The sequence below is a fragment of the Microcaecilia unicolor genome, chromosome 8 (assembly GCF_901765095.1).
Source record: "Microcaecilia unicolor chromosome 8, aMicUni1.1, whole genome shotgun sequence".
Lineage (NCBI taxonomy): Eukaryota > Metazoa > Chordata > Amphibia > Gymnophiona > Siphonopidae > Microcaecilia > Microcaecilia unicolor.
In genome coordinates this window covers 242,994,041-243,018,336 of record NC_044038.1, presented here as the reverse complement: position 1 = coordinate 243,018,336, position 24,296 = coordinate 242,994,041, and the positions used below count along the sequence as shown (strand labels likewise).

Below are 24,296 nucleotides of genomic sequence, written 5' to 3'. Positions count from 1 at the left end.
TTTTGTTCTAGCCTTGCTCCTGCTCCATGTTCTAGCTTTGTTCCTGCCCTGACCTCAGGTTTCAGTCCTGTCTACAAGCTCCAGCCTTGTCTGGGTGTCTCGCGTGCCACAAGTCGAAGCCTACCCAGCCCTTAGGTTGGCTGCGTAGCATCAACTTGGCCTGCACCCCAAGGGCTGACCCCGAGTTGTGACAAGCAGAAGTGAACACAGGGTTCTTGATTAGTGAATTAAAGGAAAAGTGGGCGTGTTTAGTGGTCGGAACTCAGGCCCAGTAACCAGGAGCCCTCTTAGCACAAAAGTCACGCTCTGCCTTTGTTGGACTTAGAACTGCAGCACAGAACAATTCACAAATTGTTGTTCCTCTCTGAAGCTGTTATGGGGCTGTTGTTTATGTTGGTTCCTTGAAAGGAATTGTACTATGTGAGCTTTTGATCCCTTCTGCATGTTTTCTTTGACCTTTTATTAGTCTCATGACCTACAAAGTCTCCAGTAGTTTCCATGACCAACACTGTCCTTCAGCAAACTGAGCAAGTGGAAGGATCCGAGGATTTTTCCAGTCCTGCCTGACATGCTCCTTCGTTGCTTGTCTCTTTGCTCGCTGATTCGTTATTCTTTTCTTCTGTGTTCTCCAGTTTTGGTTCTGTTCTTACGTGGGTTGTCTCTTCTAGGAAAACTGAAGTGCCAGAAACTGAAGTGCACCTATTGTGACAAGGCCTTCACCAAGAACTTTGACCTGCAGCAGCACATCAGAAGGTATATGATAAAAGTCCAGGGGGTCTTAAGATCCGCAGGGCAACCATACTCCTGAAGATGATAACCCTAATATATGCACACGAACCCCGCTCCTCTAGAAGGGCGTAGGCTCTTACCCCCTAATTCTAGAACCTTTAGGGCCTAAAGCAGTGGTTCTCAGACCACTTCTGGGCTCCCCAGTCGGTCAGGTTTTCAGGATATCTGCAATGAATATTCATGATAAAGATTTGCATGCACTGCCTCCATTGAGGATACCCTGAAAATTTGACTGACTGGGGAGCCCCCAGGACAGATTTGGAAGCCACTGTGTAAGTGCCATTTGCACATTAAAATTATACAATATGTGAATGTAACATTCACGCGCTTAAAGGGCCATGGATTTGAGGTATTGCTTTTCTATGGTATAGTCAAAGTGGTTGTCGTATATCATTTGCAGGTTTTACCACCTACAAACAGTTCCAGTTCCTCCCGATCCTATTTAAACATACATTACCCAGATTGCTATGGCCTAAAAGTGGAGGAGTGGCCTAGTGGTTACGGTGGTGGACTTTGGTCCTGGGGAACTGAGGAACTGAGTTCGATTCCCAGCACAGGCAGCTTCTTGTGACTCTGGGCAAGTCACTTAACCCTCCATTGCCCCATGTAAGCCGCATTGAGCCTGCCATGAGTGGGAAAGCGCAGGGTACAAATGTAACAAAAATAAAATAGATACTATTGGAGATTCTACATGGAATGTTGCTACTATTTGAGGTTCTGTTGCTTCTATTGGAGATTCTACATGGAATGTTGCTACTATTGGAGATTCTACATGGAATGGAATGTTGCTATTCCACTAGCAACATTCCATGTAGAAGGCTGCGCAGGCTTCTGTTTCTATGAGTCTGACGTGCAGGACGTCAGACTCACAGAAGCAGAAGCCTGCGCGGCCACATTGGTGATCTGCAAGGGCCGACTTCTACATGGAATGTTGCCAGTGGAATAGCAACATTCCATGTAGAATCTCAAATAGTAGCAACAGTGGAGGAGTGGCCTAGTGGTTAGGGTGGTGGACTCTGGTCCTGAGGAACTGAGTTTGATTCCCACTTCAGGCACAGGCAGCTCCTTGTGACTCTGGGCAAGTCACTTAACCCTCCACTGCCCCATGTAAGCCGCATTGAGCCTGCCATGAGTAGGAAAGCGCAGGGTACAAATGTAACAAAAATAAAAAAAATAAAATACAAATCTACCTATGCATCCAGCTTCTCCTTCATTGGCACACAGCTATGGAATGCATTGGCCACATTCTTAAAATCAACTCAGAACCATCTACATTTCAGGAAATTGCTGAAGACAAACTTACTCCAGAAGGCTTATCCTCCAGACTCAACTTAAGTTACTGCTATTTTGTCACAGCAAAATTTTTTGGACCTTATTGATCTTGTATTACCTCTTATTATCTTTGTTGTTTTATACGATAACTATATGATCACTTACTTTACGTTGTTTAACTGTATTATACTGAACTGTAGTCTGCCCTACGGTATTGTGTAAGCCACATTGAGCCTGCGACTAGTGGGAAAATGTGAGGTATAAATGTGTTAAATAAATAAATAAATATGCAGGTGCTTTCTCTGTCCCTAGTAGGTTCACAATCTACGTTTTTATACCTGGGGCAATGGAGGATTAAATGACTTGCCTAGAGTCGCAAGGGGCTGCAGTGGGAATCAAACCCAGTTTCCCAGGCTCTCAGGCCACTGCACTAACCATTCGGCTCCTCCTCCTCCTGCTTGGTGTGTGATCCACGGTGTTCTGTGTTTGTGTAAGACGCATAGAGTGTAAAAGCAAGGGGGAGTGCACAGAGGGGCGTATGGGCAGGGTGTGGGCCTGTCGAACATTTATGCACGTAGGTTATAGAATACTGCCGTTTGTGTACTAAAGTTCTGTATTTAAGAGCGTGTGTTTACGCTTGCTATGGCCCTGGTAGAAGTGGGCGTACCGAAATGTCAACGAAGAAATGGCGACTTTCACTGGCATTCTGTAACAGCATCTGTCGCTCTTTATAGAACTGGCCTCTTAATGTTTAAGAGTTACGATACATAATCACACGTTTGTCGGTCAGAGATGGGATCATTAATACTCTCCACCTGAAAATAATATATTTCTTTTATTCGGGTAAGAATAGTAATACTTAACATTTTTATTGACTCTGGACATGCCCAAAGTTGTACAGTAGCTACACGTATTCAGGCGGGGCAGTGGAACAACTTTTTGTTTGGAGGCCCAAATTCCACCCCCAACCCATCCCCTGCCCTTCTGTCCCTTAGTCTCATTCCTCCTCCCCCCCCCCCCCCCCCCACCACGTCCACCATTTCTGTCCTTCCCTTCCTCTCAAACCATCCCTCCTAGGGTCTCCACATTTCTCTCTTTCCCCGACCTCCCTTCCCTCCATTTCCTTCTTCCACCTCCCTGTGAGGAGTTTTCTTACCTTATCTGCCTCTCCTGAGACAGCAACACTCCAACACCAAAGGCATCGGGGTCAGTGAACGTGGGGTCTCGAGCATCTGTACATGGTCAAAGCCTGCCAAATTCTGTCCCCGCTGAAACAGGAAGTTCGGAGGGTGCAGGAGCCTGCACAAATGCTCAAGGCCCTGATACTTTTGTTGTTATGCCAGTTGGAGTATTGCAGCCCCAGGGGAGGGGGGGGGGGGTAAGGAAGGAAACAACTTGCAGGGGGGTGGTGGGAGGTAGAGAGAAGGAAAGTTTTGGGGGTGCCATGGCACCTGTTACTCCCTTCATTCCAATGACTATGTATTCAAGGTACGATGCACCTTTGCACAAGAGACTTTGCAACCTATGTACGTACCTGAGATGAAGTGATTTACCCAAGGTCTCAAGGAGCGTCAGCGGCAGAAGCAGATACTAAGCCCCGGCTTCCCTGGTTCTCAGCTATTTCCACTTCTCCCCACACTTCCCACTCTATAGATGAACATTGTACTGTGAGAGTGTCAGTCACAAGTGGACGGCCAGGAAGGGCAGAGAGCACAGAATCCTTTTTGGTGATTCTGTTACAGAAACATGAGTTGTCAAGGTTTCGAGAGTGATTTTTCAATGTTATGGAAAATCTTTTGTTTGTGTGTGATTTCCCGGTACAGTGTGAAGCAAGTGCGAGCGCTGTGAACATAATCATTTTTATTTATTTATTACATTCTTTTATTTACTGTCTTTCTGGGGTACAACCAAAGCAGCTTATGTATTGCATTCAGGTAGTTTCTCTGTCCCTAGTGGACTCTGTCTTTGTGGGCAGCGGAGGGTTAAGACCGAATGTTATGGTGTTAGTGATACCAATTAGAATTTAATTTCTATTCTCCAGTTTTTAATTTTTACTAATGTTTGAATATTTCACAGGAAACTGATGCATTATTTCAATTAATCAATGCTCATCCACTATTACAGTAATGTATCTTGCAGGGGCGTAGCCAGACAGCAGATTTTGGGTGGGCCTAGGCAAGAAGTGGGTGGGCACCAAATGTTCTGTCCCCCACCCCCACATCAAAAAAAATATCTCAGCTGGTGGGAAAATGCTTCTCTCCAGTCTCCACCTTGGTAGTCTGCAGCAGCTGAAAACTGAGCATGCGAAGGTGCCAGTATTGTGGAGAGCAGCATTTTCATTACCATGAGCTACTGTTGGATGGGCCTGAGCCCTAAGTGGGTGGGCCCCGGCCCACCCAGGCCCACCTGTGGCTACGCCACTGGTATCTTGCTGGTTTTCTAGTGCATTTTCATTATGACTCGAGGTTACCTGTGGAGTGAAGTAACACAATTAACCCAAGATACATTTTTTTTATGGTGAGATTAATTGCAATTAAAATTTTTAATCGGCAACAGCCCTAGGTAAAACCAGGACCTGGCCCAATCTTTTCCGTATGATCTGGTGTTTGTTGGCAGCTAGTGGAAGAGGATTTGGGACACAAGTCAGCAGGGGTGCTCCCCCCTCCCCCCCACCGACTGGCTAATGCCTTCTTTACGAACTCCTGTGTCCCAACAAGAGCTGCCCAGCGCTGATGTGGGAATCTGCCGACCTGTGCACTGACCTGTGCATGTTCTTAGTCACACAGGGGAGAAGCCCTTCCAGTGTATTGTCTGCGGACGAGCCTTTGCGCAGAAGTCCAACGTGAAGAAGCATATGCAGACCCACAAGGTGTGGCCACCGGGCCTAGGCAGCACGGTGTCCCAGAACTCCATGACAGTACAGGTGATGGCGCTGAACCCCACCCAGCCACAGGAGCAGGACACCGCAGGTCTGTGGCAGACACTTGGGTTGAAGGGAAGGGTTTTTGGGAGGAGTGGATTTTTACTCAGGTTCTCTTGCAAGACATTATTTGTGCTTCATGCAGGCACTGCGGTGGGGTATTGTTTGGGAGTAAATATTCAGCCAGAGACGGTGCATGGTTTTTTGGCCACTGCCGGCATATACCTAACCTGGATATTAATGCCAGGCCGTGTCCAGACACCAGCATTGAATTTCTGGTTATATGTGACTGGTTATCTCTTATGCAGTTAAATGCAATATTTGGCACTTAAATGTCTACGTGAAACCAGATAAAGATAGGGCTGAGTTTTATGCGGGTCCAATTTGCCCACTTAACCTATGTGGTTAAGTGCTGACTCCACCCCTGGACTGCCCACAAAATCACCGGCTATGGTTTTAGTGGTTACGCAGTTATTCAGTGGCATTAACCAGTTAACTGCCACTGAATATCAGTGGATAGATCTGTACTGGTGATTTAACCAGCCGGGAGCCTCTCCTGCCCAGTTACATCTCTTTGAATATCGACCCCATTTATTTTAGTATTTAGTTCACACCTTTCCAGTCGTTCAAGGTGTGTTACGTTCAGAAAGTATTATCGTGTCCCTGGAGGGCTCACAGTCTGTTTGTACCTGAGACAATGGAAGGTTAAGTGACTTGCCCAAGGTCATAAGATGTGTCGGTGGGATTTGAACCCTGGTCTCGCTGGTTCTTATGGTGGGGGAAAAAAAGGCAGGTAGCACCAGAGGTGAACAAAATAGGAGGATCAGTCCAATCCAGGAAGAAAAAGACACAGCAGGATGGCAGAATCTGCTTTCATAGTAGATCATCTCATGGTAAAAATTGCTATGTGTAGTTCACATATAACAATTTTTACTTTGCCTCATATGATTCTGATGTTGACTTTTGTATTTGATACTACCCAGCGGCTTCATGTGTTTCACGACTTCATGCCAGTGATATTTTCATCCCCTGATGCAGGCACTTGCCGAAATGCGGCTGTGTTGGGATTTTTACCATGAGCTAATGGTGTGTCTTTTTCTTCTACTCTCTGGTTCACAGCCTGCTGCTCTAACCACTAGATGGCTACTCATTCCCCGGAACCTGAATAATATCCCCTGCATAATACAGATCACTCTGTTAGGATTCCAGGATTAGCTGGTTGCTGAGTTTCAGTCCTGCTTAAAGTATTTCCTGCAGGATTCTGTTTTGAAATCATTTTGCCTTTTGAAAATAAGGGATCAGGGTGTGAAGAAACTCAGGTCTTGAGTTGGTTGAACACATGCCTGGTAGTTCAGTAATAGGGTAGCTGTTGAATGCCAAAGTGTCACACTTTGGCGGAGGGGAGGGAAGGCGAAAACGACTAACTGCATTGCCTCCACTATATGTATATAGGTAGATATCCTGTTGAGGGTTCTAGATTCAAGTTTATCATAATGAAGAAGCCAGTCAGCTTATCATCACAATGATGGTGATATTCCCAGACGTTTGGAGACGGAGATCGCTCACCTTGGCATTAAATAGACTTGCTAATAGGCACAAGTTCAGGTATCACAATGGTCACATGGGTTGACGTGCATCAACACAGCGTTAGGCAGTTGTACACAGTGTCTTGACATGGAATAAACAAAATGATACAGTGGAAAACTCGATTTCTTAAAATATGGGGATGCTACTTAGACAAAATGATGCAGAAGGGACGAAGCCTTATTGTTAATACCTTATGAGAAGATACTGTATGATAATAGAAATGTCTTGAGTGTGACATGGGTTAATTGGGAGGACAGGAAGGGTTGGGGGGGTTGGGCAAAGGGGGGGGGGGGGAGAGATTAGTAGGTAAGAGGGTGGAGAAGATGAGGGTTAATAACATTTAGAGGGGTATTAGTTGATGATTTTGTATTAAAGCAGAGTAAATGAGGTTGAAAGTAATTGTTTATACCCCACATCAGAAATTAGAGTGGAGGAGTGGCCTAGTGGTTAGGGTGGTGGACTTTGGTCCTGAGGAACTGAGTTCGATTCCCACTTCAGGCACAGGCAGCTCCTTGTGACTCTGGGCAAGTCACTTAACCCTCCATTGCCCCATGTAAGCTGCATTGAGCCTGCCATGAGTGGGAAAGCGCAGGGTACAAATGTAACAAAAATAAAATAGATACTATTGGAGATTCTACATGGAATGTTGCTACTATTGGAGATTCTACGTGGAATGTTGCTATTCTTGGAGATTCTACATGGAATGTTGCTACTATTTGACATTCTACATGGAATGTTGCTACTATTGGAGATTCTACATGGAATGTTGCTATTCCACTAGCAACATTCCATGTAGAAGGCTGCGTAGGCTTTTGTTTCTGTGAGTCTGACGACCTGCACGTACGTGCAGGACGTCAGACTCACAGAAGCAGAAGCCTGCGCGGCCACATTGGTGATCTGCAAGGGCCGACTTCTACATGGAATGTTGCTAGTGGAATAGCAACATTCCATGTAGAATCTCCAATAGTAGCAACAGTGGAGGAGTGGCCTAGTGGTTAGGGTGGTGGACTTTGGTCCTGGGGAACTGAGGAACTGAGTTCGATTCCCACTTCAGGCACAGGCAGCTCCTTGTGACTCTGGGCAAGTCACTTAACCCTCCATTGCCCCATGTAAGCCGCATTGAGCCTGCCATGAGTGGGAAAGCGCAGGGTACAAATGTAACAAAAATAAATAAAAACTATTGTATTATGTTGACTTCTTCATAATAATAAAAATTGTTGAAACATAAAATGATACAGTGGGTCAACCTTCCAACTCATAGAGTAAACAAGTCGGCCAAGTAGACTAAGAAGAAATATAAGAGGGAAAAATTGGAAAGATAAGACAACAAAAGTTAGTTTATTTTTTTTGTTGTTGAAGGTCTGTCTGGAAACCAAATATGTATCCACCTCCTTCACTATGAGGCATATTTTCAAAGCACTTTGGGAGGCTAAGTGCTTTGAAAATATGCCTCTATATGTCACACATCTGACAAAATGGACTGTTGGCCTTAGAAGGTCTGCGACAACCCTCTGAGGCACCGTGTCTGAAGGAGGCAAGGGTAGGTTCAGGGCTACACAAAATAAATAAGCATTCCACCTCTTCAGTCTTGGAAAAGAGACACATTGAATTTCACTATGCATTCATTGCTATTCCTGTACTATCCAGTGTTGCATTGTGTGTTTCAATGCAATGCATTAGTTCATATACGGCAGTAGATATAGAACACGTAGCTGCTTCATTGGCGTTTGGGCATTAGAGGGCATCGTAGAGTTTGCTCCTAGCACCCAGCATCCCAGTGCTAACTTTAGTCCACTTTTATACAATTACCTCTATGGAAAATCATCTGAAAGTGATTGGCCCGATATTTAGCTGACCGTGATCAGCATTTTCCTGACCGTCACTGATGTTAATGCCTGTAAATTCAGTGTCAGACCATGTCTGGGCTCCGGCATTGAATTTCAGGGTACACAGAGCAGGGAAAAACATAGCTGGTTAAGTGCGATGTTCAGCACTTAAGTGGCTACGATGAACCGCGTAAAGACAGCCAATTGAGTGCAATCCTAAGTACCGACTCTGCCCCAAGAATACCCCCAAAATAACAGTGCCACTGAAAATGGCTGGTTAGCCCCCGACAGATGATTTAAATGGCCAGGAGCCCGACGTTGATAAGGACTCAGTATTGTGGAATGTCCAAAATCTGAACTGGTAATCATCCAACACAGCAGTTCTTGCCATAAATCCAATAATTCTTTGGAATGCTTGGTGTTGTACCTTTACATAAGTACATAAGTAATGCCATACTGGGAAAAGACCAAAGGTCCATCGAGCCCAGCATCCTGTCCCCAAGAGCGGCCAATCCAGGTCAAGGGCACCTGGCAAGCTACCCAAACGTACAGCATTTTATACAAGTTATTCCTGAAATTGTGGATTTTTCCCAAGTCCATGTAGTAGCGGTCTATGGACTTATCCTTTAGGAAACCGTCCAACCCCTTTTTAAACTCTGCCGAGATTCATGGATAATATCCAATCCAGTCTGTAGCCTTCTAGAACTTCATCAGGAATACGACATGGAGTATAATTGGCGTACAGTTCATTTTTAGCGCAATCCGTGTCTTGATGCCGTTCGTCTCTTCCCCCAGGAACGGTATAGGGTTGACCACTTTAATTAGCTGCTAAATGAAATGCTTGCATCTGAATCCTTATAAAATAAAACTCCAATATATTTGATAGCATCCCCCAACCATTTGCAATCATGTGGTACCAGATCTTCTTTTGTACAGTAACATGAGAAAATTTCAACTTTATTTATTTGTGACATTTATATGTCACATTATCCCAACCATGTTTGAGTCAATGTGGCTTACAGTAAACAGTAAAGGCTATATTTCAGGAAATAATGCATAATATACTAGTAGTCTAGTTGAAGAACTTAATTATGCAATAATTATAGGTCTACAAGAAATATTTAGAGATTCAAAATTTGAAAAGCACTGAGAGGATCAGGATATATAACCATTGCGTAATACGATTTAATAGCTTGAAAAGGGATCGGTCTTAGTGAGGAACTCCTTGAAGAGGAAAGGTTTTACGATTTTACGGAACCTGGTGTACTCTGTATGCTTCTTATTTTGGACGGTAAGGAGTTCCACCATTTGGTCCCTAGGCATGAGAAGTCTGCAGAGTGAACTGTTTTGTAGATCACCTTTGTACATTTAGGGCGACGAGGTCTAGGGTAGTCTCTCACTTCATATTTGGCGTTACGTAGGGGTAGATTCATTAATGGTTGCATAGAGTCTGGGTTCGTTTGCAATGATTTGAGTGTGGATGGAAGACATGTATATCGTAGAATAGCATCAGAAATCGCTATTTTTACGACATGAACATGTATACCTTGGAGGAAAGGAGAAACAGGGGTTGACACGATACAGACGTTCAAATATTTGAAAGGTATTAATCCGCAAATGAACCTTTTCCGGAGACGGGAAGGCGGTAGAACTAGAGGACATGAATTGAGGTTGAAGGGGCGGCAGACTCGGTACTAATGTCAGGAAGTATTTTTTTCACGGAGAGGGGTGGTGGATATGTGGAATGCCCTACCGCGGGGAGGTGGTGGTGATGAAAACAGTAATGGAATTCAAACATGCGTGGGATAAACACAAAGGAATCCTGTTTAGAAGGAATTGTTCCATGGAATCTTAGCGAAGATTGGGTGGCGACGCCGATAATTGGGAAATAAAAGGGGAGCTGGGCAGACTTCTACGGTCTGTGCCCTGAGAAAGGCAAGGACAAATCAAACTCGGGTATACATATAAAGTATCACATACCATGTAAAATTAGTTTATCTTGTTGGGCAGACTGGATGGACCGTACAGGTCTTTATCTGTCATCATTTACTATGTTACTATGGTGGCAAAGGGAGATTTCTTGCTGAAGGAAAAAAGAATTAAGATCTCTCTGGAAAACAGGGTGAATGAAATCCACTGTTTAGTTGGGGTGCAGAGGCTTAAATTCAAATGTTAACATGTTCTAAGCTGGCACACTAGTTCTTGGCCTCTGTTTTAGGTTGTGAGAAAAGGGTGACCCCTTCTTGGCTTTAGGGGCTGAGACTGAAAGTGTATACAGGGCTTGGGGGGGAGGGGTGTGTGGTAACAGCCAACAGGAACACAAAATTGTTTGTTTGGTTCCTGACCAAATTGGGAGGATTAAATTGCCTGTTAACAGGATAGTCCACAAGAATTTTCTATACTGTATAGTAGAGGGGTGGGCATCCACGATCCTCAGGGGCCACAACCCATTTAGGTTTTCAAGATTTGCAGAATGAATATGCATGAGAGATGGATTTGTATGGGCTGTTTTCATTTGTATGAAAATAGATCTCATGCATAGTCATTGTGGAAATTTTGAAAACCCGACCGTGTTGTGGTCCTCAAGGACCATGGCTGCCCACCCCTGATACAGGCATTAGATTAGTACTAGGTTAAAAGATGAATTGCTCTTTCTGATCCATCAATATCCTGTCTCTAGAAACCAGCGTCCTTCAGGGTCTCCCACTGAAGTAATAGCCAGGCCAGTCCATTGGTAGCTTCTGACGTCAGTGCTGGAGGTAATTGTGGCTACGTATTACATGGATGACTTTTTTTTTTTCACACTGTCTCGCTCACTGTGTGTCTGTTTTTCTTGTTTCTGTATCACTCTGTGTTGTCGTCAGGACTACGCCAGAATCACAGCGAGGGGTCCCAGCCCCAGAACCTAGAACAAGATGAAAACTGCAGCAGTGATAAAGTAGACACCAAGCAGGTGGTCCTGATTGACAGCTCGTACCAGTGTCAGTTCTGCGCCGAAAAATTCAGCTCGTACTTCCAGCTCAAATCCCACATGATTCAGCACAAGAACGAGCAGGTAGTGAACAGAGCAAGGGACACCTGCTCTAGAGGACGACTGAATTCTGGTTTTGGTTTCTCACCAAGACTGACCTGAAATCTGGGTTCAACTATACTTTGGTTTCCGCTGAAAAACTCCATCCCCCCCTCCCGCATCCACAACATGACCACTCTCTGTCTGCCCCCCACCCCCACCCCAGCTGTGCCCTCCTACTAGCGATCCCCAGTTGCCCCTGCCACGCCTGGCTCTACAGTCAAAATAGCTGCCACAACTTCCTGCCAAAGCCTCATGCCGCAGCAGGTCACAGCAGCCATTTTAAGATTGGAACTGGCATGGGCAGAAGTGAATGGGGATTGCTTCTGTTCTGAAGAGGCCACCAGTGCTTTGAAAGGTAGACCTGTGGAGGGCCTATGGGTGGTGGGAGGATGGAGCTTGGGGTTGGAGGGGGGGAGTGGACGTCTGAGGGAATGGCTGGAGGGGAAGTGGGGGTGATAGTTATGGCTTTAATTTTGATGGAAACCTAGTGGCAAATTTCAGGCACAGATTTGGTTTCACCTGTAACCAAGAATACCTTTGACCTGTTCAATTTCCATGACGTCCTGAACAGTGTTGGTGCTCAGGGAACATCCTGGATCCTCTTACCGCAATTAGTGACCTTGGGAAGGAATATCATGCTCTTAATTTTACCATGTGAGCTTGATCCTCTCATTGGGGGCGGGGAGGGGAGATAATTTTTTAAAGGTTTTTTTCTGCATGGAAAGGCTTTTTTGCGCACACAGAAAGACCTTTAATAAACTTGTCTCACGGGTTACATATGTATAAGTCTGAATGGAGTGTGTAGGCAATTCCTGGGGTAAAGTTGGACTGTACTTGTGTATTTTTTAGTTCTCTATCTCCACTTGATTGATGGACACAAATATCCCAGAAGATCTGGAATAGTAGGAAGGACTAACGGAAAGAAAATTATCAGAAATTTCTCCATATACTCCAATATAGACCCGAGAGTTTATGACCAAAAGAAGGACCAAAATTTAAATCTTGGTTTATATTTAAACTTTTCTAATGGTGTCCATCATTCCTCCCCATCCTCCTCCCTCATGGTGTCCCTCCTCTGCTCCCCCCTGAACCAAAAAAGCTTCCACTTCCTCCATCCTTCTTCCACTCCTCCTGAACAGAGGAAGCCCCCCTTCTGGACCCACCCATAGGTCCCCCCAGGAGCGAGTGAGGATCTATTTTTCTCATTCAGAATGCTGTGACTTTAAGCGGCAGACAATCTCACAGCCATTTTGAATGAGGAAGGCTTAGAAACAGAGAAAAATGAAGGCAGATAAAAGACCATATGACCTGTCCGGTCTGCCTATTTCATTTTCCTTAGAGATTCTGTGTACTTGTCCCAAGTTTTTTAAAATTCAGATACAGTTTTCGAGTGGGGATCACTCTTGCCCTGACTCTCTACTAGATCACCAGGACTGGGGAAAAATCCACAATTCCAGGAATAACATGTATAGAATGTTTGTACGTTTGGGAAGCTTGCCAGGTGCCCTTGGCCTGGATTGGCCGCTGTCGTGGACAGGATGCTGGGCTCGATGGACCCTTGGTCTTTTCCCAGTGTGGCATTACTTATGTACTTATGTACTATATGGTAGGCCCGGAGGGTGGGGTACAAGTGTATTCTGGAGGGGGGGCAACCTCTGTTCGAGGGAAGGAGGGAGGGAGGGAGGAAGTGGGAGCTTTTTTGGTTTGGGGGGCAGAGGAGGGGAGGGGAGGAATGGCAGACACCTCGGGGGAGGGAGAAAGAAGAACACTTGAATATAAACCCTTGGTTTATATTCAAGTTAGCATTTTTTCCCCTAAAAAAGGGGGGGAAATGTTATCTCAGTTTCTATTCGAGTATATACGGTACATTGCAGTTTCAAGTTAGCTTTTCTTTTACTAGTCCGTGTGAGGGTTTTTGAAGTTGTTGAATTCAGGAAGTTGGGAACTTGTCCCCTTCAAGTTTGCCTTGACATTTGGTTGCTCGGTTTCATCCTTCCCTTTTCGTTCTGACTTCAGGTTTACAAGTGCGTGGTGAAAGGCTGCACTCACACCTTTCAGAAGCTGGAGACCTTCCTGGAACACATCAAGAGTCACCAAGAGGAGATGACCTACCGCTGCCATTTGTGTAGCAAAGACTTTTCCTCACTCTACGAACTGAGCATGCACCAGTATTCGCACAACCTGCTCCCGCATCATGGCCCCAAGAAAGAGACCACAGTATATAAGTAATATAATGTACACTAAGATAACCAGTAACCCAACCCCCACCCCCCACACACACATACACAGTGTACGTCTTGTAGTACATAAAGATTTATCGAGGGATATCGGACCAATAGAAGCAATCGGACGTTTATTGAAAGTACTACAACACGAGTTAGTAACACAGCCAGGTTTTGCCCCAAAACCGTGCAAATAAACAATTCTATGTTACTACTACTACTACAAATCATTTAGTAAAATAAATACTGAATGTAAAAAATATTGAACATAAACACTAATTTTGATAATCTGGCTCTGCCTCCCACCAGCATTGAAATTTGTGTGTGTGGAGGGTAGGGTTACCATATGTCCGGACTTTCCCGGACATGTCCTCCTTTTGAGGACATGTCCGGGCAACCGGGCGGGTTTTGCATGCATCCTTCCTGTTGCTGATCTCAGCGCTGACCTCGCGAGACTGCAACTCTCGGCGGCCATTTTGAATCGGCGTCGAGATCAACAACAGGAAGTATGCATGCAGGGCAGTGCTCCGGGTAGGAAAGAGGGGGCTCTTTCCTGCCCCGAAGAGGTCACTAGACCATCAGGGCAGTAGTAAGGTAAGGGGAGGGGGGTGATGGGGTGTGTGACAGGGGGGAGGGGAAAATGTGACAGGGGGCGGAGCGAGGGGGGTGAAAGGGGGCGGGGTGTGGTGGGGCTAGGCGGGGCATGTGTCCTTTTTGGGGGACAAAATATGGTAACCCCAGTGGGGGGGGGAACCAGACGACCTATCTGACATTGTTTCTCTTTCTGTTCAGGTGTCTTAAATGTGTTAACAAGTACTCCACCCCCGAGGCTTTGGAGCACCATCTGCAGACGGTGAACCACAGTTTCTCCTGTCCCCAGTGTCAGAAGGTGAGGGAGCTCCCCGCCAGCACAGAGTCTCTTTCTTTCCTCCTTTGGTTGTGGTCTGGTGACAGCCTGCCGTTTTGTTCCTTGGGACCCGGGAAGCATCTGCTCCTGCAGCGCCGGACAACTCGCAAGGTGGCTTTTCAATCCCAAACAGAACAAGGAAAGGTAGAAGACGAGACATGGAGAACCTGGGCCCGACCGAGAGCCATGCGAAACTGGAGAAAAAAGGAGCAAATGGAAAACCAGAAACAAAGAAACACTTGGGGAAAAAAAAAATTGAGCGTGTTAACTGCTTCTGTTAGACGGGTCCTGTTTCTGCCTAGTGAAACAAAAACTAGTCACCTGGGTTCAAGGAGCAGGAGGAATCTTTGTGGAGAATTTACGATGGCCTTTATTTTCTTACAGAGATGCACAAACTGATGCTCTGGCATTTGATAAAGATTGAATCCCAAAGTTGACTTTCAGCCACTGGGATCAGTCATCACATAGAGGCTCCAGAAACCTATGCAATGGCTTTTATAGCAGGGTCATTCTATTTCTGAAGATGCAGCGCTTCGGTTGACTTGCTCTTCAAGTGGCTACGTATATCTGTTCAGTTGGGTGGTTGTGTCACTTTTGGTTTTACCCATATTTTTTGTCTGTCTTACTGTTCCATTTCCCTGCTAAGCTGATCAAACGATTAGGCGCTGAAACGATGCGCGTCAAGGCAGTATTTGGTAAAGATTGCTCTGTGTGGAATGACCTTTACAGAATACTAGGCTTAGCACACATTTCATGCATAACTTTGGGTGTCAGCACTGAGGCCTGTGATAGGCTGGTATAAATACTGACGTCGGAGCACAAATGCAGGTATTCTAGAACATCGCCCCGACTTGCTCCTGACCCGCCCAAGCCCCTTCTATGACCCCCCCCCCCCCCCCCCCCCCCGGTGGAATTGCAGGCTGTGAAATTTAGGTACGCATGTTGTAGGATAGGATGTAGGGAAGATCTGCGTCTAACTCTTAATAACGGCAAATTAAGTGTTTGTTAACACTAGTTATTAATTGTTAGCGCTGTATTAGTTTATGTGTAGATTCTGCAGTCCACGCCCAACTTCAATGACTAATATACACCCCCTGCTTGTATATGAGGAAGGTGTTCCAGATTCCTTTTTCCCAAAGAACAGAATTTTGGAAGGAGAGCATTAACCTAGCAGTACAAAGACAATGCACTACAGGAACGAAGTGTCTAAAGCACTGTTTCTCAATCTAGTCCTGTTGGGTTTTCAGAATATCCACAATGAATATGCATGAGAGAGATTTACATACCAAGGAGGAAAACCTGATGGAACTAGGTGCGCCTTGAGGACTGGGTTGAGAAGCACTGGCCTAGAGTAACTTTTGACATAGTGGAGGAGTAGCCTAGTGGTTAGTGCAGTGGACTTTGATCCTGGGGAACTGAGTTTGATTCCCACTACAGCTCCTTGTGACTCTGGGCAAGTCGCTTAACCCTCCATTGCCCCTGGTACAAAATAAGTACCTGAATATATGTAAACCGCTTTGAATGTGGTTGCAAAAACCACAGAAAGGCGGTATATCAAGTCCCAGTTCCCTTTCCCCCTTTCCCTTATGACATCACAATATCAGAAGTGAGCCAAGTATTGGGCAATCAAGCCATTGTGACATCACTGATGAGGTTGGCTCTTATTGGTGGAATGAGTGGAGGCGTAGCCTAGTGGTTAGTGCCCCAGGTACAAATAAGTACCTCTATATAGTATATAAACTGCTTTGAATGTAGTTGCAAAAACCACGGAAAGGTGATATATCAAGTCCCATTCCCTTTCCCCATTTCCCTATCGCATAGGGTGGGGGTGGGCAACCACGGTCCTCAAGGGCCTTCAAGATTTCTACAAAGAATATACATGAGATTAATTTGCATGTACTGTTTATATTATATGCAAATCGATCTCATGCATATTCATTGAGGGTTGTGACCCTCACGGACCGAGGTTGCTCACCCCTGACACAAGGCTTCCAAAATAAATGGCAGTCCTAGAATATGGGCTCCACGTGTCCCCAGCACGAATTTATTCTCCGTGTGCAGTTTTGGTTTTGTGACATCCAACTCCCTTGCACTCTGGCCATCCAGCCTTAGAAGAGGGGTTAAATCCTAGCTAGACTGTTTTGCATCCGTTTGCTGTTTAGAGGAATTAATGCTACTACATGACAGGCCTTTTGCAAACAGCAACTTCTGAAGTCCCTGTCTGTGAATTTTGTTAATGTTTGCTTCCCATCTTCAGGTGTTCCCTTGTGAGAGGTATCTGCGGAGACACCTCCCTACGCACGGGGCCGGGGGCAGGTTTAAATGCCAGATCTGTAAGAAGTTCTTCCGCCGAGAGCACTACCTCAAGCTGCATGCCCACATCCACTCAGGTAACGGTGCTAAGTCGGGGTAGGGTCTCCAGGTTGAGTTTTCAGCATATCCAAAAGGAGTAAATCATGAGAGATGTTTATATTTATTTGATCTGGTTCATACTTTGCGCACCCTGAAACTCGGACCTCTTTGCAGTCCTCAAGAGCAGGATCTGGGCCACTTCTTGCTTACCCAAATGCCATGGTCGCTGCTTCAGTGTAGGAAACTTACCTTTAAACAGGGCCGCCGAGAGGTGGAGGCGGGGGTGGGGTGGGCAAAATTGCCCGGGCCTCCAAGGGGTGCCCATTGCCGGGGTCAGGCAGCCGGCGCTGCAGTCCCCGGTCTCACCTGCCTGCCTTCTCGGCTCCGGGCCCCCTTCATTCAAAACGTCAGTCGCAGATCGTGTCTCTTCTGGCCTTCCCTCCCTGTGTCCCCGTCCTCGCGGAAACCGGAAGTTACATCAGACGAGGGTGGGACACAGGGAGGGAAGATGGAAACCAAACGAAGCAGATACGTATGTGGAAAACAATGTTTAATAAATATAGATCAATAAAAAATTAGCAAGCCCGACACAGGCCGTGTTTCGCCCAACTGGGCTGCATCAGGGGCTACAAAACAAACAGTAATATAACAATTAGAACAAATATAAACAAGTAAAAACAAAATAATAATTATATTCCATTACCATAATTTCATACTCGGCTGATAATCATAGAACACCATGATAATACAGCACTGGGGTTTTAAGCATTGGGGCCACAGTGAGGCAGAAGTTAGGAGTTATGTGAGCGGTTTGGGCTTATTTCAATGTCTGGAGTGTTATAATTTTTCACTTTCCTGTATTGCCAAACCATTTCTGAGGACAAAAACCTTCTAAAGCACAGAGAACTTTCTCAATTGAAAATTTTAATGGGCAGTGTGGAATGGTGTTGCTCACAATCTTTCATTATAATTTTAGGCTTGTTTTTAAAGCAGGTCCTTTTCAGTCCTCTGCCACTGATTAAAGCCATATTAATATTATTATTTATTGTATCCCACATTTTCCCTCCTATTTGCAGGCTCAATGTGGCTTACATAGTACCGTAAAGGCGTGCGCCAAGTCTGGTAAAGAAACAAATACAAGGTGGTATTGTGGTTGAGTAAGGTACCTGTGTTTCCGATACAGAGGGGGGTCGAGGAGAGGGAAGGTTATATAGAGGCATATTTTCAAAGCACTTAGACTTACAAAGAGTAGCGCTTTAGAAATGTTAATTTCTAAATTTATTTGTTACATTTGTATCCCACATTTTCCCACCTATTTGCGGGCTCAGTATGGCTTACAATACATTGTGAATGATGGAAGTACAGTTTGTTACATTGCGATTATGGGTTACATTATGAAGAGTTATGGGAGACAAATTCAGTGAATTCATCTTTGGGGCATAGAAACTATGGGATGTGACATTGGGGGAATGATAGGGTGAACATATAATAGCAAGAGAGCGTAAGGGTATAGCAATTTATCTGTAGGTAGATTGTGATTGTGGGGAGAATACGGGGGAAGAGAAATCGGAAGAGAGTGTATTGATGCATTTCTATTAGTGTGCATGGAATTCATGTGTTTTGATCCTTGCAGTAAGTTTTTTCAAAGAGATAGGTCTTCAATCGTTTGCGGAAGTCGGTTAATTCGTAAATCGTTCTCAGGTTGCGTGGTAGTGTATTCCAAAGTTGCGTACTCAAGTAGGAGAAGGTAGATGCATGTAGTACTTTGTACTTTATGCCTTTGCACTTAGGGAAGTGGAGGTTGAGAAAAGTTCGAGATGATCTTTTGGTGTTTCTGGGTGGCAGGTCTATTAAGTCAGACATGTATGCAGGGGCTTCACCGTGAATGATTTTGTGAACTAGCGTGCATACTTTAAAGGTGATACGTTCCTTGAGTGGGAGCCAGTGTAGTTTCTCACGTAGGGGTGTTGCACTTTCGTATTTTGGTTTTCCGAAGATGAGTCTGGCTGCTGTATTCTGGGCTGTTTGAAGTTTTCTCAGTATTTGTTCTTTGCAGCCTGCGTATAGTGAGTTGCAGTAATCCAGATGACTGAGTACAAGTGATTGCACTAGGTTGCGGAAGACAGATCTTGGAAAGAATGGTTTTATTCTTTTCAGTTTCCACATGGAGTAGAACATCTTTTTTGTTGTGTTGTTCGCGTGAGTCTCAAGTTGTTAGGTGGCGGTCAATTGTGACTCCAAGGATTTTTAAATGTTCTGATATTGGCAGGTTTAGTTTAGGTGTGTTAATAGCGGTAAATTTGGTCGTGTTGTATTGGGAGGTTAGTATGAGGCATTGAGTTTTTTCTGCGTTCAGTTTCAGTCGGAATGCATCTGCCCAGGTATTCATGATGTGTAGACTTTGGTTGATTTCGTTGGAGATTTCATTAATGTCTTGTTTAAAAGGAATATATATCGTTACATCATCGGCATATATGTAAGGGTTAAGGTTATGATTTGATAGAAGTTTTGCCAGTGGAGTCATCAGTAGTAATCTATGGAACTTTGTAAGTCTAAGTGCTTTGACAATGAGCTCCATAGTGTCCATTACGAACTTTGATTTTGCTGTGTTGCAGAGTGTGGGTATTTATGTTGGGTCGGTGGCATGTGCCTTTTTGAACAGGTAGGTTTTTAGTGATTTCCTGAAGTTTAGATGGTCATAGGTTGTTTTCACAACTTTTGGCAGTGCGTTCCATGGTTGTGTGCTTATATAGGAGAGGCTGGATGCATAGGTTGCTTAGTATTTAAGTCCTTTGCAGTTTGGGTAGTGGAGGTTTAGGTATGTTCGAGATGATGTGGTTGTGTTTCTGGGTGGGAGGTCTATAAGGCCTGTCATATAATCAAAACAAAGGAACACAATAGTTTATAAGGTTCTTGCCCTTCTCTACAGTTCTGCTCCTTATAAAACTGCCCTTTGACCCACACTGAAAGTTTATTTCCAGAAAAATGCCCTTTGAACCCCATATCTTTCTGTATCTGCATATCAAGCAACATGCATATGGCAGGTTGTGTAACTTGCAGCAGCCCTTGTTCACACATTACTGCTCAAGCCACAGAATTATCCTCCATATTAATGGAAGGTAAATGATCTATAAAGCAAAGCTCAGAAAAGAAGCCAATGGTTATGGCCGAGACAGTCAGTTGATGAGAAGGTCTTTGCGGATGATGTTGTTGCTAGCTCGTTTTTCTTTCGTTGCTCTTTCTTCTTCTAGCAGACATGAGTCAATTAATAATTGACCATTTTCATAGTCCGTTCCCTTTCCCTGCTGACTCACTAGGTCTGATGAAGACAGACTCTCCTCCTACCTTATTTTGATAGTCAAATGACGGATATAGCCCTGAAATTTGCCAGCTGCTCAGGAGCTCCAACCCAGTCAGGTTTCCATAATGAATATGCACGAGGTTGATTTCCGTGCACTGCTTCCATGGTTTGCAAAGAGATCTCATGCCGACTCATTGTGGAAATCTTAAAAACTTGACTGGATCGAGGTTGCCCACTCATGCATTAAGAAGAACACAGAGTTCAGCCATGTGTGATATGCAGGGCTTTTTTTGAGGGGGTACTTGGGGGTACTGAGTACCAACACCTTTTCCATTGTCTGTTAAAATTGACCTGTGGACCCCAAGTTTTAATGAAAGAGGTCAGTCTCTACACACCAATTCTGCCTTGTCATAAATTCTGTGACTGATTGCAGAGGGCCTGGCTATTGTGGAGTGGGTCCCTCAGTGATCACTCCACCCCAGAAGGGTGGCCTGGCATTTGAGTACTGACACCTTTTTCATTAGAAAAAACACACTGGTGATATGGCATGGACACTAGCATAAAATTGTTGTTTCTCTTTTTCCCTTTCCCCGTTTTATTTGCTTGTTGTGAACTGCTTAGATTTCGTTTTTGAAAATTCGCAGTATATCAAATAAATTGAACTTGAGCTACATTATCCTCCTCTCTCTGTTCTGCAAGCCTTTCCACTTGCCTTGTCTCTCCATTCAACTGCATTACGGCCTTGTTTCCCTCTGTGCTACTGTTGTGAGAATTGTCCTTCATGTCCTCTGTGACCCCAGTCCAGCTGTAAAAGGGCTTCAGACACTGAGCAGCTCAGACTTCAGACTTATAGTTATGATATACATCGGTGTTCACTAAAGGGTTGTACTAGACATGATCAGTACGATGATTATACTACTATGAGACTAATTTGACAGTGTGTCAAATGATCTACTAAGTCTCTTAATATGTAAGAACACAAACAACATTTACTAGAATTTAGTTGCTGAAGTATTAAGATAACTAATTGACGCGCGTGGAGGGGCATAATCGAAAGGGGCGCCCAGGTTTTCCTGAGGACGTCCTCGCAGGATGTCCCGGCAAAGGGGCAGGGAAACCCGTATTATCGGAACAAGATGGGCGTCCATCTTTCGTTTCGATAATACGGTCGGGGACGCCCAAATCGCAAAATTTAGGTCGACCTTAGAGATGGTCATCCTTAGAGATGGTCGTCCCCAATTTTCGGCCATAATGGAAACCGAGGACGCCCATCTCAGAAACGACCAAATCCAAGCCATTTGGTCTTGGGAGGAGCCAGCATTCATAGTGCACTGGTTCCCCTGACAACACCAACCGGGCACCCTAGGGGGAACTGTAGTGAACTTCAGAAATTGCTCCCAGGTGCATAGCTCCCTTACCTTGTGTGCTCAGCCCCCCAAGCCCCCCCCAAAAAAAAAGAAAACCCACTCCCCATAACTGTACACCACTACCATTGCCCAAAGGGGTGAAGGGGGGCACCTGCATGTGGGTACAGTGGGTTTCTGGTGGGTTTTGATGGGCTCACATTTACCACCACAAGTGTAACAGGTAGAGGGGGATGGGCCTTGGTCCGCCTGCCTGAAGTGCACTGCAGTACCCACAAACTGCTCCAGGGACCTGCATACTGCTGTCGTGGAGCTGGGTATGACATTTGAGGCTGGCATAGAGGCTGGAAAATTTTTATTTTTTTTTAGGGTGGAAGGGGGTTAGTGGCCACTGGGGGAGTAAGGGGAGGTCATCCCTGATTCCCTCCAGTGGTCATCTTGTCATTTAGGGCACATTTTTGTGGCTTGGTCGTGAAAAAAAGGACCAGGTAAAGTCATCCAAGTGTTCGTCAGGAACGCCCTTCTTTTTTACATTATCGGTCAAGGATGCCCATGTGTTAGGCATGCCCCAGTCCCACCTTCGATATGCTTCCAACACGCCCCTGTGAACTTTGGTCGTCCCCCGACGGAAAGCAGTTGAGGACGCCCAAAATTGGCTTTCGATTATGCCGATTTGGGTGACCCTGTGAGAAGGACGCTCATCTTGCGATTTGTGTCGAAAGATGGGCGCCCTTCTCTTTCGAAAATAAGCCTGATAGTTTACTGGGATTCTGCCAAGTACTTGTGACCTGAATTGGCCAATGTTGGAAATGGGATACTGGACTTGATGGTCTGACCCAGTAAGGCTAATCTTATGTTCTTCTGGATTTATTGTATGGCTTGTGGCCTTTTCCTACAAATATTTTTCTCATTTCTTTGTCCTGTATGTTGTAAAGCATTAAAGGGTGAGGATCATTGGGCCGTCTGTTGATGCCTTGTGGTCAAATCATTGTTAGCTCTAATTTGGTCCAAGATTAGCCTGTCAAAGCATGATCCAATGAAACAGCCCCCATTATGTCCACGTACAAACATGTGGTTGCAATGTGAGTCCTCTCACCTTCAAATCAAAAACAGAAACATCAAAAAACCACTGTGAGAGAAAATGACTCAGAGAGTCCTTTGGAATATATTGCAATTTCTTCTAAAAATAAACATTAAATGGGAAGGAAAAGCCTCAGACCCTAGTCCAGAACCAGCAGTGTTCTCAGACCATGAATAGCGCTCCTTATAGGCAATTCAAAAGCTGTCATCCGCCAGCCTTAAAGAAGAGTCTTCCCTTCTCACAATTTCTCTGGTATCAGAGAATTGGTTTAGAGGCAACTGATTTTGTGAAACAATCGAAGAATCTGCAGCAACGTCTTTTCACTAGGGCAGTGATGGCGAACCTTTTAGAGACCGAGTGCCCAAACAGCAACCCAAAATCGAATTATTTATCGCAAAGTGCCGGTACTCATTATGGGCGGGGTCACCACATATGACTCCACCCCTATGATAGCCACACCCCTTACACCAGCCATGGCGCATATAAACAGACATCATTGAAAATATTATACTAGTATAGGAGAAAAAAATAACATGATTTTCTTCCATTATAAATCATTTCTGTAAGCTGTTACAGCTCCAGTATACCCAGTGCAAAATAAGACAGCAGATGTAAATTCTCCAATTCGACATATTCCAAACACTAAAATGAAAACAAAATGATTTTTCCTACCTTTGTTGTCTGGTGATTTTGTTTTTCTATCCATATTGGTTCTAGTCGCTGATTCTGCTGCTCTCTATCTGTTCTCTTAACTCTGTTTTCAGGGCTTCCTTTCCATTGATTTCTTTACTTTTCTCCTTTCTTCTTCATTTCTTTCCCTCCATCCATGTCCAGCAACCCTCCTCTCCCCTCCAGCCACAAATGTCCAGCCACCCTCCTCTCCCACCTGCCCTCCCTCCCAGCACCTAGCAGCACCCAGCACCAGGCCTCCCTCCCACCCAGCACCCAACGCCAGGCCTCCCTCCCACCCAGCACCAGGCCTCCCTCCCACCCAGCACCCACCATCAGGCAGGCCTCTCACCCAGCACCCACCATCAGGCCTCCCTCCCACCCAGCACCCACCATCAGGCCTCCCTCCCACCCCCCACTATCAGGCTTCCCTCCCACCCAGCACCCACCATCAGGCCTCCCTCCCACCCAGCACCCACCATCAGGCCTCCCTCCCACCCCCCACTATCAGGCTTCCCTCCCACCCCCCACCCACCATCAGGCCTCCCTCCCACCCAGCACCCACCATCAGGCCTCCCTCCCACCCAGCACCCACCATCAGGCCTCCCTCCCTCCCACCCCCCACTATCAGGCTTCCCTCCCACCCCCCACCCACCATCAGGCCTCCCTCCCACCCCCCACTATCAGGCTTCCCTCCCACCCAGCACCCACCATCAGGCCTCCCTCCCACCCCCCACTATCAGGCTTCCCTCCCACCCAGCACCCACCATCAGGCCTCCCTCCCACCCCCCACTATCAGGCTTCCCTCCCACCCAGCACCCACCATCAGGCCTCCCTCCCACCCAGCACCCACCATCAGGCCTCCCTCCCACCCCCCACTATCAGGCTTCCCTCCCACCCCCCACCCACCATCAGGCCTCCCTCCCACCCAGC

General features: G+C 45.6%; 1 protein-coding gene across 1 annotated transcript in view; it reads left to right on the top strand.

The window, feature by feature from the left end:
* ZNF341 (zinc finger protein 341) overlaps positions 1-24,296 on the top strand; it is a 54,943-nt gene that overhangs the window by 20,236 nt on the left and 10,411 nt on the right. Inside the window, exons 7-12 of the mRNA XM_030212678.1 lie at positions 669-753; positions 4,840-5,030; positions 11,259-11,449; positions 13,484-13,692; positions 14,482-14,578; positions 16,854-16,986. Of these exons, the coding sequence (XP_030068538.1) occupies positions 669-753; positions 4,840-5,030; positions 11,259-11,449; positions 13,484-13,692; positions 14,482-14,578; positions 16,854-16,986 (906 nt within the window). The remainder of the gene's footprint in view (positions 1-668; positions 754-4,839; positions 5,031-11,258; positions 11,450-13,483; positions 13,693-14,481; positions 14,579-16,853; positions 16,987-24,296) is intronic.